General features: G+C 43.6%; 1 protein-coding gene across 1 annotated transcript in view; it reads left to right on the forward strand.

Annotated features, from left to right (window-relative positions):
- LOC309559632 (olfactomedin-4-like) overlaps positions 1-12,637 on the forward strand; it is a 30,596-nt gene extending 17,959 nt beyond the window's left edge. Inside the window, exons 4-5 of the mRNA XM_082262969.1 lie at positions 1,445-1,604; positions 11,755-12,637. Of these exons, the coding sequence (XP_082119095.1) occupies positions 1,445-1,604; positions 11,755-12,623 (1,029 nt within the window). The 3' untranslated portion in view covers positions 12,624-12,637. The remainder of the gene's footprint in view (positions 1-1,444; positions 1,605-11,754) is intronic.
- Positions 12,638-13,453: the final 816 nt, after the last annotated feature.

Consider the following 13,453-nt stretch of genomic DNA (forward strand, 5'->3'; position numbering starts at 1 on the left):
GCTCCCTTTGCAAAAAAATCAAGATAAGAGTCACACGCCCATTCGAAAGCCCAAATCAGAGATACATTTAAAACACCCTCCCACCCCTCCCCTGAACTTTGTGCTAAAAAAAAAAAAAAATTCCAGTTATTACTTACCTTACATGATCATCATGTAAGGGTACTTCTCTGTTCTATTTGATGCCTGGATGAGTTTGGGTGTCTATGTGACATGACATGCATAATTCCCATTGGCTGGACAAACGATGGGCTCTCTCACAATCAGAGGTGTGCTGACATGGGACTGAAGGGTATGAAGGGTATGAAAGAAACCTAACATACGGCTCTAGACTAGTGGGTCCACGGGTGGAAACAGCGTCAGTGAGGGACTTGGATGGGGAATTCAGATGAGTATCACAGGCTTCAACAGGTAAGGAAAAATAAATAACTGGCAAGGATAGGTTAGAGGGAATGGGGGTGGGAATAAGAGATTTTTTTTCCTGGGTTGGGCTTTAAATAATAAATACAGCAGGTGCTGGCTGAGTGCAGGGGATAGGTCACACTCTACACCAATGACTTTGAGACCCGCAACAGAAAGAAGTGGGCAATGATGTAAAGGAGAAAGGGAGGAGGCATAGACTGGACTAGCACCAAGAAGACCTGTATTGGAGTGTGGCATTCCAGCTAAAATATCAAGGGGAAACAGATCATTAAGGCATGAAAGGTATGCTGATTCCCTGATACCTGGCCACACATTCATAAAACCCACAGCTTTCTGTCCATATTGGTGTCTCGTTGCTTAGTTTCTTTTCTTTTTTTTTTTTTTTTGCATGGAGTTCAGCTTTAAGCATTAGATGAATTTAGTTTTGGATGGATATAGAATGATCCCTCTCTGGCTTTATATATGAATAGAGGACACTGGCAGCAAGATCCCCCTCCCTAATCTTGCCACAAGCCACTGTTACCCTTTAATAACTGTTAGTCATAAGATGATCTTACTATGCATGATGTAATCCACCAAATGCAACTCAAAACTTAAGCTGAGTATACAAAGTTATTTATTTATTTTTTTTTATCCAGCCATATTTTTCCATCCGCCCAAACAACATGGATGGAGGAGTCCCCCCACCAGGACATTGTGGTGTAACAGGGAGATCTGCCCCCGAATACACCAATCAGAGGCTGCAGCTGCTAATGGGCAAAAGTTTTCCAGCATGTTCCTTCGACAGAATTCAATCAAACAATTGACTTCTGTTGAGCAGGGACAGCCACACACTAATCGGAATTCAGCCGATCCTTGCTGAACTGAACAATCTTTGATCAGTGTGTGGACAGCATTACATAAGAGACAATTCAATGCATCACTTCGGTGAGCAAGGTGGGGTCAGGTCCATTCTAAATGCAATCACAAGTACAATGTTCAACTTTAGAATTGTTCTACCAATTTGTTTGTATTTTCTTTGTAGATCCGAAACATTTCCATCATAGTGAACCAGTTGGAAATCTATGATAAGAACAACGTGCTGGTGATTAGACGGGAGATTGTGGCTCTGAAGAAACGTCTGGAGGATTGTGAGAAGAACCATACAAAACCAGGATATCCTTCCCTTCCCTCACCAGATATTGGTAGGTTAGAAGAAAGACTGAATTTCAGTGAATGCAAGTTATTTAGACTCTAAGCTCTAAGAAGCAGGGCCCTCTGATTACTCTTGTATTGATTTGTATTGTAACTGTACTGTCTAATATGTGGAAAAAGGCGCAAAAAGAATGAACACTTCTGGAAATAAGAATAAATCACTAAATGTTTGATAGTATAGTCCCAATAATAACTATAAAGTCCATTCATGGGTTAGGTACAGTACATAAAAAAGAGATTGTCCATTCACTAAGGTTGCAGGCTTCATACAGGGAGAAGAAGCTGGCTTAAATACATGTAAAAAAAGATAAGAGAGAGAAGTGCCTCTAAGTATACACACTTTATAAAATGTACTGCTTAAAAAGTAACTCACATGAGAACAAGTTATAAAGGCACATCCAAACACCACCAACAATAGGTCACCGCATGTAGTAGGGGCGCCGCTGGTCAACGCTGCTGTTCTATCCGCACCAGGAAGCTAGCTAGGAGATGTCTGGATACTGTAACAGAGGGCTGGAGCGCTCTTGGTCCACAGCATCGAACGTGATGGCATCACCTGGGCAGGGCCGGTGCTAGACTATTTTACGCCCTAGGCAAGACAAGCTACTTGCTCCAGCCCCCAAAAAAATAAAATTTAAAAGGGAAGGGGTTAAAAACTCCTCTATGTCATACCCAGTGACCCTGATCTGATGGCTCCTCTATGTTATGCTGTCATACCCAGTGACCCCCATATTTCTCCATGTCACACCTGGGGACCCTAATGTCCCTCTATGCCACACCAAGGGACCCCAATGATCGTCCATGTCACACCAGGGGCACCTGATGTTCCTCCATGTCATACCCGGAGACCCTGATGTTTTTCCATGTCACACCTGGGGACCTTGATGTTCCTCCATGTCACACCTGGGGACCTCAATCCCCCATGGCACACCCAGGGACCCCAATTCCTCATGGCACACCTGGTGACTCCGAAACCCTGTTACACCCGGTGACCCCTATCCCCCATGGCACACCTGGTGACCCTGATTCCCTTTCACACCAGGGAACCTCCATGTCACACCCAGGGACCCTGATCCCCTGTTCTGGGGACACTCACTGGGCGGTATGAAGAGAGTGGCCCGCACTCTGCCCTCCTTCACCATGATCTTGCTTATTCCTTCTCCCAGGATACTCCTCTCCTGGACCACAGTGCTCACCACAGCTCCAACCGGCTCCTGGTGGAGGGAGAAGCAGCAGTCAGAGAGCTCAGCACATCCCTAATCCCCAACCTCCTCAGACCATTCCGGTGCCTCGTCGTTTCTGCCCCAGTAAAGGTTCCGCCCTCCAGTGCCGAGCTCCGGCTCAGGTTCAGCCTTTCTCCGCTCCCTGCTTAATACCGACCCAGGGAAATGAACGGCTGCCCACCAGCTCAGTGCAGAGAGTCACTTCCTGCCCAGGGTTTAGGCCGCTCAGCTCCAGCCAAAGAGGATCATCATGCAGGCAGCACTCCTGTGGGCTCCCTTCCTGCTTCTTGCCCCCCCCCCAACAGTGGTGGAAAGCCAGGGCCTGGTAGTTAAGCCACTGCCCCAGACACCTGGCATCTTCCTCTGTCCATTCTTCCTCCCCCACTGCGGCCCCCTCCCCTCAGCTCACAAGGATCATTCATGATGGACAGAGAGTGCCGACTCATGACTGCGCCCCTAGGATGCAATGCGCCCTAGGCGGCTGCCTAGTTTGTCTAGTGGAAGCACCGGCCCTGCACCTGGGAACTGCAGCCTTCTGTTCTGTATACAGACATTTCCTAGCTGGCTTTCTGCTTCAGATAGAGCAGCAGCGGTGACCAGAGGCATCCCTACTATATGCAATGATTAATATTTAACTTTTTAAAACAATATACAAAATATTGACAGATAGTTGTAGGTTACAGTTTATCTTACAGCCTGAAGGTAGCACTGCGCCGTTCCTCCTGGCTAGTCAGAGCCTATTGAGGAAGGTTGTCCTCTATTGGGTCTATAATATAGGAGTAGTGTAGGGAGAGGTTCCAGATGAAAAGGCATAGAGCAGGTTTCCCTTTCAGGGTGTTACTCTGCACTGCTTTCTGGAGCAGGCTCTTACCGATAGCCACAGGTCACAGGTCACTTGGCTATAACAACATTTAACCACAGTATGGCTACCCCTACGACAGAAGCACTTCTCCGGCACCTGTATATGTGAGTAAATCTAATACGCTGCTTTAAAGTTGCCTCTTACTTTGAAATCATTTGTCAAATAGAAAATCTGTATACTCCTCTCATACCAATTCCTAGATTATATCGGTCTTGTTAAATCTGTTTCAAATCTTGACAAGCAAATGCAGTGTCAACTGAGTCAGTTTGGTGATTTCTCCAAAGTTCAGGTATGTTTGCTAGACCCTGCTTTCAAGCAATCATGGGCCCCTGCTTACATTTTTTGTTTGCATTTTTGATGCACTTGAAAAAAAACCATGTAGCGCACCCCCTAAAGATCCGTGGGTAAACTTGGCTAGTATTCTGCCCCAGGGGCAGAGCCCCTGCACAGTGGTCTCCTCCACCAGGACTTGACCCAGGAACTCTGCACCTGCTGCCTCAGGCCTTAGACTATTTATGGGCTCTCCAACATCCTACTGGGCACGTCTCCCCAGGAATTGGCTGGAGTTCCATAAATATTCAGACTGCCCACTCTTTTCTTTCTCCCACTATAAAGTTAGAATCCTCTAGAATACAGGGGAAAGTAATTAGAGCACCAGCCTGTGAAACACTGAGCAGCCTTAAATAATCAACCCCTGCTCCTCTGATTACAGAGGAGCCACCTAAATTTACCTAGCAGCCTACACTACACTAAGAGGGTGCTAAATCTGTCATGAGGTAAATTTGGAAGCTGCCTTTGCAGTTTTATCCATCTAAAAAAAAAAAAAAAAAAAAAAAAAAGTCTAGGTACCTGGTTGACATGCTAAAGCTCTGGCTTTAATTTTTTGAGTTACAGTCCTGCAACAAGTATAAAGATAGAGTAGTGATTTTTTTGATCTGAATACTTGTACTGGGTCATATACTTAAATTGATTAAAGTGGGCGAACATAACAGCCAGGCAACTAGAATTTTTAGAAATGACTGACCTTGTGTTTCCTTTATGACATGTACAGTACCTCAGTCTAAAGCCCCGTACATATGGGCCAAATACCGGATGGTATCGGACGGTTCAAGAGAAACCAGCCGACATTCATCTCATGTGCATAGCCGGCGTCTGTTGAAGGGGCAAGGCTGAAAAAAATCTGCCGATCGGCATCCGAACGCAATAGCGCAGCGGGGAGATGGCTGTACTATTGTCTGATAGTTCTGATAGTACAGTGGCTCCTCTGGAGCTCCTCAGTTTTTTTTCCTTCTGACCTCTGGATTGACCAAAAAAAAAACTGATAGTGTGTAATAGACACAACGGTTTTACACCTGCCTAATTGTTATAAACACAAAATGACTTTTAGGTGAGGTCAGGTCAGGATACAATAGAAAACCAGAGAATAATGTCTATGGTAGTTCTCTGGGAGAGCACAACTGTGTAGGTTAGAAAACTTGCCTTAAATGTGGTTCTCCCTTAAGATTAATGTGGTATCAGGATCTGCCTATGCTGCTCTCACATTCTGTTTCCTGTCTATGTTGTTGGAAGGTTTTTGCACCTTAGGAGCTTTGTGTCCTTAGGAAACATAAGTCATCAAAACCACTGCCCTCTCTGCTCTGTGGTGGTTCTTTCCCCTGGATCCGTACTGCTGGCTGCATGTTCTTTAAGTTACCAATTGCCGACCGGGTCATAGCTGAATGACGGCTACAGCGCTGATAGCTTATTCTGGGAGAACGTAGAATGACATCCTCCAAAAAATCGGGCTTCTCGTGCACCCCCTGGGGCATGCACACAGAGATGTCCATGCTCGCCGGGTTCACTGGACCTGGTGCATCATGGATCGTGGAAAAGGGCCAATGACAGCAGCCCTTTATCACGTGATCGCTCCGTTCAAGGATGGAACGATCAGTTGTCAACAGACCAGCGCAAGTCCGCTTCAGCTATCTCACACACTGAACAAACTGATTGGTACAGCATGCGAAGAGAGGAGGGAAACTGCAGCAGTGCTCACCCCTGCCTCACCCGTGCCTCATTAATGCCTCATTCATGTCCATCTGTGCCTCATCCTTGCCTCATTCATACCCATCCATGCCTCATTCATGCCCATCTATGCCTCATTCATGCCCATCTGTGCCTCATCCATACCTCATTCATGCCCATCTGTACTTTATTTGTGCCTCATTCATGCCCATCTGTGCCTCATATGTACCTCATCCATGCCTAATTAATGCCCATTTGTGCCTCATCTGTGCCTCATTCATGCCCATCAGTGCCTCATTTGTGCCTCATCCATGCCCATTCACGCCACATCCATGTCTCATCCATGCCCACCCATACCTCATCCATGCCCACCCATGCCTCATACGTGCCCATCTATGCCACATCAGTGCACATCCGTGCCTCATCAGTGCTCATCCGCGCCTCATCCATGCCACATCAATGCTTATCCAAGCCCCATCAGTGCTCATCCATGCCACATCCATGCCACATCAGTGCTCATCCATGCCAAATCAGTGCTCATCCTTGCCACATTAGTGCTCCTCCATAGCACATCCATGCCACATCAGTGCTCATCCATGCCACATCCATGCCACATCAGTGCTCATCCATGCCACTTCAGTGCTCATCCATGCCAAATCAGTGCTAATCCATGCCACATCAGTGCTCATCCATGCCACATCCATGCCACATCAGTGCTCATCCATGCCACTTCAGTGCTCATCCATGCCAAATCAGTGCTAATCCATGCCACATTAGTGCTCATCCATGCCAGATCCATGCCACATTGGTGCTCATCTGTGTCACATCAGTGCGAATCTGTGGCACATCCATGCAACATCAGTGCTCATCCGTGCCACATGCATGCCACATCAGTGCTCATCTGTGCCTCATCCAAGCCACATCACTGCTCAATCCATGCCACAATCTATGCCACACCCATGCCACATCAGTGCTCATCCGTGCCACATCCATGCCACATCAGTGCCCATCCGTGCCACATCCATACCACATCAGTGCTCATCTGTGCCACATGCATGTCACATCAGTGCTCATCCGTGCCACATCAATGCCCCATCAGTGCTCATCTGTGCCACATCCATGCCATATCAGTGCTCATTTGTTCCACATGCATGCCACATCAGTGCTCATCTGTGCCTCATCTGTGCCACATCAGTGCTCATGCATGCCGCATCAGGGTCACTACAGTGCTTATCAGTACCCTACAGTGCCTCACAACATTTTAATGGGTAGTCAGGAAATTAGATTTATAATTTTATGTCCCTAGAGCACCTGATGGTTCGCCCTGAATGTTGGGCCTCTGTATGTGGCCAGGCTGTGTAAAAGTCCCACATATGTGGTATCGCTAAACTCAAGAGGAGTAGAAGAAGGTATTTTGGGGTGTAATGTTTGCTATGTACATGCTGTTAGAAATATCTTATAAATGGACAACTTTGTGTAAAAAATATATATATATATATATATATATATATATATATATATATATAATATATATTTTTCATATTCTTTCCACATCTTCCAAAAACTTGTGGGGAAAAAAATGACATTTTCAAAAGTCTCATAATGCCTCCAAGATTGTGTGTTGGGGTGTTTGCTTTCCAAAATGGAGTAATTTTGTGGGCGATTCCTAGAACTCCTGGAGGTGCTACCTCTGTGTGTGGCCAAGCTGTGAAAGTCTCACATGTGGTATCGCCATATTCAGGATGAGTAGCAGAATGTATTTTGGGGTGTAGTTGCAAGTATGCCTATACAGTGTGTGAGAAATAACTTGGTAATATGACTATTTTGTGGGAAAAAAAATCTTCATATTGCAAAGAATCGTGGGAAAAAAAATTACAACTTCAAAAAACTCACCATGCCTCTTACTAAATACCTTGGAATGTCTGCTTTTCAAAAAGGGGTCATTTGGGGGGTATTTGTACTTTGCTGGCTCGTTAGTGTCTTAAGAATTGAGATAGGCCATCAGTACATCAGGTGTGATCAATTTTCAATGATTGGCACCATAGCTTGTAGACTCTATAACCTTCACAAAGACCAAATATATAATTATTTGGGTTATTTTTACCAAAGATATGTAGCAGTATAACTTTTGGCCAAAATGTATGAAGAAAAATTACTAATTTGCATAACCGAAATGAAGAAATGCATTTTTTATAGTGCAAAAAAATAAAAAACCCAGTGATGATTAAATGCCACCAAAAGAAAGCTCTATTTGTGTGGAAAAAAAGGACAAAAATGTCATATGGGTACAGTGTTGCATGACTGAGTAATTTTCATTTACAATGTGAGAGCAACGAAAGCTGAAAATTGGCCTGGTTAGGAAGGGGGTATAAGGGCCCAGTGGGTAAGTGGTTAATTATACAAGAATCATTTTTTTCGATTAGCCAGTGAGCTGATCGAAAAAAAAAATGAATGGATTCCCCAATCTTCACAAGCAAGTTGGATGGAGGAATCCTCCACATTGCATTATTGTCTTCTAAAAGCGGGCACCCCTCCAGTGTCAGAAGACACTGATCAGAAACATTTTTCTAACATGCCGTTTTGTGAGAAGCCGATCATTAGATTGACTTCTCATGAGCAGGAATTGCCATAGATGGATACAAACTTGCACAGCCCCTAGTGAACTGACCAAATTTCATCCATCTGTGGCCAGTTTAACACTCATTGTTCCTTTCTTCTACTGTGAATAGTCTTCCTCTTTCATCTGTGCCCACTTTCTTTCCTCCTCTACGGTAATTCATGCCCATTCTCCTTCCCTTGTTCTCCTTTTGTTTTTGAGTACTCTCCTCCATTTCCATCCATGCATTTCTGTTATGATTATTTTTCTCCACCCCCCATCCTAGATGGATCATTTAACAAAAAGATGCACCAAACAAACAATGGTTACCTTAAAGCTGAACTCCGGAAATAAAATACCCCTGCAGTGGAGCTCCCCGCTGATCTACAAGAGTTAAATGCTAATTTTTGCCCTGGGTACCCATAAAAGGGACTTTTCCTTACCTTATACCTCACTCCTCCAGCAGCTGGCAATGACTTCCTTTCTCTGACGCTCCAGTTTGTGAGTGGTCTCTCACTGCTTGCAAGGTCCCGCATTGTACTTAATGATATCAGCATGCAATGGCCAGCATGGAGAGCCTTAGAAAAGAGGCTTTGGCAAGTTGCATATCATGAAGGGAGCCTGTGGAAGTTAGGGATTAGGTAAGTAAACCCCTTTTCCCTTCACCCTAAGCAAAAACTAGCATTTAGCCTTTGCAGGAGGGGGGGGGGGGAGTGCTGTATAAGTACTTTTTCCCTGTAGCATAAGATAAGTGTTAATGTGGATATAACATAAACGTAACAGTAGGGCAGTTTTGCCAGTAGCTAAGATGCGATCAAGTAGTGGTGTTTGTAGATATTGTTTCATTCTGTGTTATTAGAGATACAGTATTCCCTTAATCAGTCACAGACATATGTTCCCCAATTAGCATTTGAAAAGGACAGAGCAAGCTTCTAGGCACCTAGATGCCAATAAAATGATCCCTTCCATGTACAGTAGACGTAGATTTCTCACCTTTTCTGTAATTATGTTTCTTTGTATATTGTTTTTTTTTTATATTTTGGGATATTAAGATATATAATAATACAGGACTTCTGTGTGCTGAGCTAGGCCTGGAGAGATTGTTGCATTTTAGGGGTTGATTTACTAAAGGAAAAATAGACTGTGCACTCTGCAAGTGCAGTTGCTCCAGAGCTTAGTAAATGAGCAGAAGCTCTGCTGACTTCCATCATCCAATCATGTGCAAGCAAAAATGCTTTTTTTTTTTTTTTAATTTTCCTTGCACGTGATTGGGTATTCTTTGCAAAGTGAAGCTTTACCTCATTTACTAAGCGCTATACCAAGCGCATTTGCAGAGTGCAACTGCACTTTTCAAAGTGCATGGTCTACTTGCCTTAACCTCCCTGGCGGTATGACTCTTTCTGATTTTAGGTGCTGAAAGCGGTACAATTATTTTTCTAGTAATTCTTAAGGACGAGCAGCCCAAACCAACTATTTACATATGATTTTTTTTTACTGTGCGTTCTTCTTTATAACATCTCGGGTATGATAAAGTTTGAAACACAAAATCAAAAATTATAATATAATAAATAACTATAAGTAAGTTAAAGTATATATATACACATATATATATACATACATATACATATATATATATATATATATATATATATATATATATATATTACAGTAAAACTGCAGGAAAGGGCACTGGGGGGCAAACTAATATCAATTTATTGTATTTAGTAATGAAATCAGTGTGTTTGTGTTTTTTACTTTTCAAATTTGCCACCGGTTCCACCCCCCTGCGAGTGTCACGTCGCAGGAGATGGAAGCCGGGGCTCACAAGCATCGGGCGGAAGATCCAGCCGCCGTATGCTGCAGGGACACATCGCTGGATCCCGGGGACAAGGTAAGTAACCTATACCAGGATCCAGCGATGCTCCCTGGCGGTACCCCGAGTGTGGCTCGGGGGTTACCGCTTATGGCAGTGAAATCCCACCCGAGCCAAACTCGGGAATACCGCCAGGAAGGTTAAGTAAACCGACCTCTGTGCATTTGCTCTAGAGCTTAGTAAATAACATAAAGCTTCACTTTGCAAAGAATACCCAATCAGGTGAAAAGGAAAAAATAAATAAAAAATGAATTTTTGCTTGTACATGATTGGTTGATGGAAGTTAGCAGAGTTTCTGCTCATTTACTAAGCTATAGAGCAACTGCACTTTGCAAAGTGCACAGTCAATTTGCCTTTAGTAAATCAACTCCTAAAGGCCCGTACACATGTAGCGATTGTCGGCCGTAAATATTCGGCCGCCGAACGATCGGCCGATTGTCGGCTTGTTAGTATGATGCTTCCGACAACCGACAGCGACTTTTCGGCCGAACAGAATCGGGTGTGCAGGCTATAAAATTTTTGTTGGCCGTCACCAGAACGGCCGATTGTTCGCAAGTCAGTACAGAATTCGGCCGACAAACAGCAGATTAGCAAGACTGGGCATACTCAGAGAAAAAAAAAGACACGGAAAGTTAACCATCACATGACATCACTTCTGCAGTCGGCTGTTGATGGCCGACAACATTCGTGTGCTGTCTTTAGCACTTTTCAACCGACAGGACAGCACCGGACAAAAGACTGCCGATTGTTCGGCCGACATTCGGTACGTGTGTACGGGGCTTTAGTGTCTATGTGCTCTGTTCTAAGTTTATTGACAATCTGTTTGCAGATGCACTGTGTGTTGGCAGATTGCTTGCAGATTGTAAAGTTGTAGATCTGCCAGGTCTAAATCTGTGCATGTGTGGTTGCCTAGCAGACCAGCCTGTGGACAAACTGATGAGTGGTGGCAAGCTTTGGTTTGTGGTGTGTCTGGTTTGTGGGTGTGTGGACAGTGGGAAGAGTGATTAAAACCAGGGTTTTAGCTTGTAGGATAGCTGGAGGAATCCTAGCAGTGTAGGTTAATTGATTAACCTAAATATAGTTTAAAGCTGGTCATAGACGGTGCAATTTTCTTTCTTGCAACTATGGGTTGGAAAGGAAAGAAAATTGCTTGATTCACTGACTGTGTTGATGGTGGGTGTCCCTCCCGTGAAGCTATTGTGTTCTCACAGCAGGGGGTGGGGGGGGGGGGTAGTGCGGGGAGACATCCTGTCCAAGAGAACACACAATGATTATTGCTAACTGCTAAAACCGCTGCATTAAAAAAACTGACATGCTGGTTGTACCCAAGTTGAACAACTTGGGTACAATCAGCCTGCCCATACATGGTTCAAATCTCCGCCGGTCCCTGCTGAACTGATGGAGATTCAAATGGTCTATGGCTGGCTTAAGCCACAGAAGACATTCCTTTTCAAATGTAGCTGGCAATGCTTGACATAAAAAAGTGTTCTTAGCAAAGTCATGGATTACCTAGATGTTGCATTTTACTGCAGTTATATTTTGTTTTAGCGTTAAAACATGTATATCTATCTATTACTATTTTCAGGTACTTGTGAACATGGACAAATCAACAACATCAGCGAACCATTTATTGTCCAACTCAATGGGATGGGACAAAACTATAAATTTGGAGGATGGGGGAGAGATGCATTACTAGGAGCCGATCAGAATCTCCAGTGGCTTGCTCTTCTAAGAACAGATGGAGGGCTTATGGAAAATCTGTACACCTACCCTTCATCTAATGATTTGAAACTCTATACCAATACCTTTCAGAAGACCTTTACAGTACCTAATAATGTATATACTAATTGTGGTCAAGGTAGTGGAATGGTCTTTTACAACAACATGTTGTACTATAACTGCTACAACACCCCGAACATCTGTAAATATGACAAGACAAACAATGTGATCACCCGAGCAGCTCTCCCTGGTGCCACATACACAAACCGGTTCTCCTACTCACACACTGCTTGGCAGGACATTGATTTATCAGCTGATGAAGAGGGTCTTTGGGTCATTTATGCAACTGAGGAGAATGGTGGAAATATCGTCGTCAGCAAACTTAATGATACCAGTCTTGCAGTATTGCAGACCTGGCGCACCTCCCAGTACAAACCTGGAGTCAGCAATGCTTTCATGGCATGTGGGGTCTTGTATGCTACTCGAGCCATCAGCACAAAGCAAGAGGAGATCTTCTACACATATGATACCAAAACGAATGAAGAAGGGAGGATGAGTGTGATTTTCGATAAGCTTAAGGAAAGAGTGCAAAGTCTGTCCTACAATCCTAATGATCACAGGCTTTACCTGTTTAACGATGCCTTCCTGGTCCATTATGACCTCTCTTTCTCTTCACTATCCAAACCCAAATCTAAAATTATACATTCCAAAATAAACCCTATCCATAACAAATAGATGAACCAATATAAAATAAATGTAAGCTATTCCATGTCAAATGTGTCAGATATGGAATAATATCCTATTTCTTCAACTATGATCAACCCAAACCAATCATAACTAAAAAGATGCAAGTGTGGGAAGATTTCCAGATTGTGGCAGTCCTGAGAAAACCAAGATAGATGGGAATGCTTGTTGAAAAACCCTAATAATTATATTGAGGATTATTTAATTTCTGTCAGTTAACATTTGTTCTGAATCAAAGGCATTTAACAATAACTGAATTCTATGTAATTTCTTAAATAACAAAAAATAAATAAACACTTGAGCATGGCATATGGCGTCAGTGAATTTTTATTACGCTTTTTTCTGATGAAATTTGCTGCCTCAAACTAAGCTGTTCATTAGAACGCCATGAGTTTATGACCCGAATCAGGGCATCAATGGGGAATATTGTTGTACTTTAAAAAGAGCGAAGAAGGGTTAAAACCTCTGCCAGGTTGTTATTCCTGTCTCTGTTTCTATCAGGAAGATTTCCCCTCAATTCTTGCCCTAGTGGCACAACAGCAAGTGAGATCAGATTTCTACAAAGTGAGGGGAAATTCCACTTTTATTAGCAGACATCTGAACAAGTGTCCCCAGCCCAATTGGTGAGTTCCTTTCTACTCTTATTCTGGGGACAGTTGCTAGATTTACCCTCACTTCCTGTACCAGTGGCAATGATTACCAGTGAGAATGAATCTCTCCAATGGGTGCACAGATGTCAATAAAACACAAGGTTCTAACCCTTCTCCAATAAATAAAACAGAAAATAAAGTTTTGCTGGATTTTATTTCCGTGACACCTAC

Source organism: Pelophylax lessonae (genome assembly GCF_965119305.1).
Source record: "Pelophylax lessonae genome assembly, chromosome: 7".
Classification (NCBI taxonomy): domain Eukaryota; kingdom Metazoa; phylum Chordata; class Amphibia; order Anura; family Ranidae; genus Pelophylax; species Pelophylax lessonae.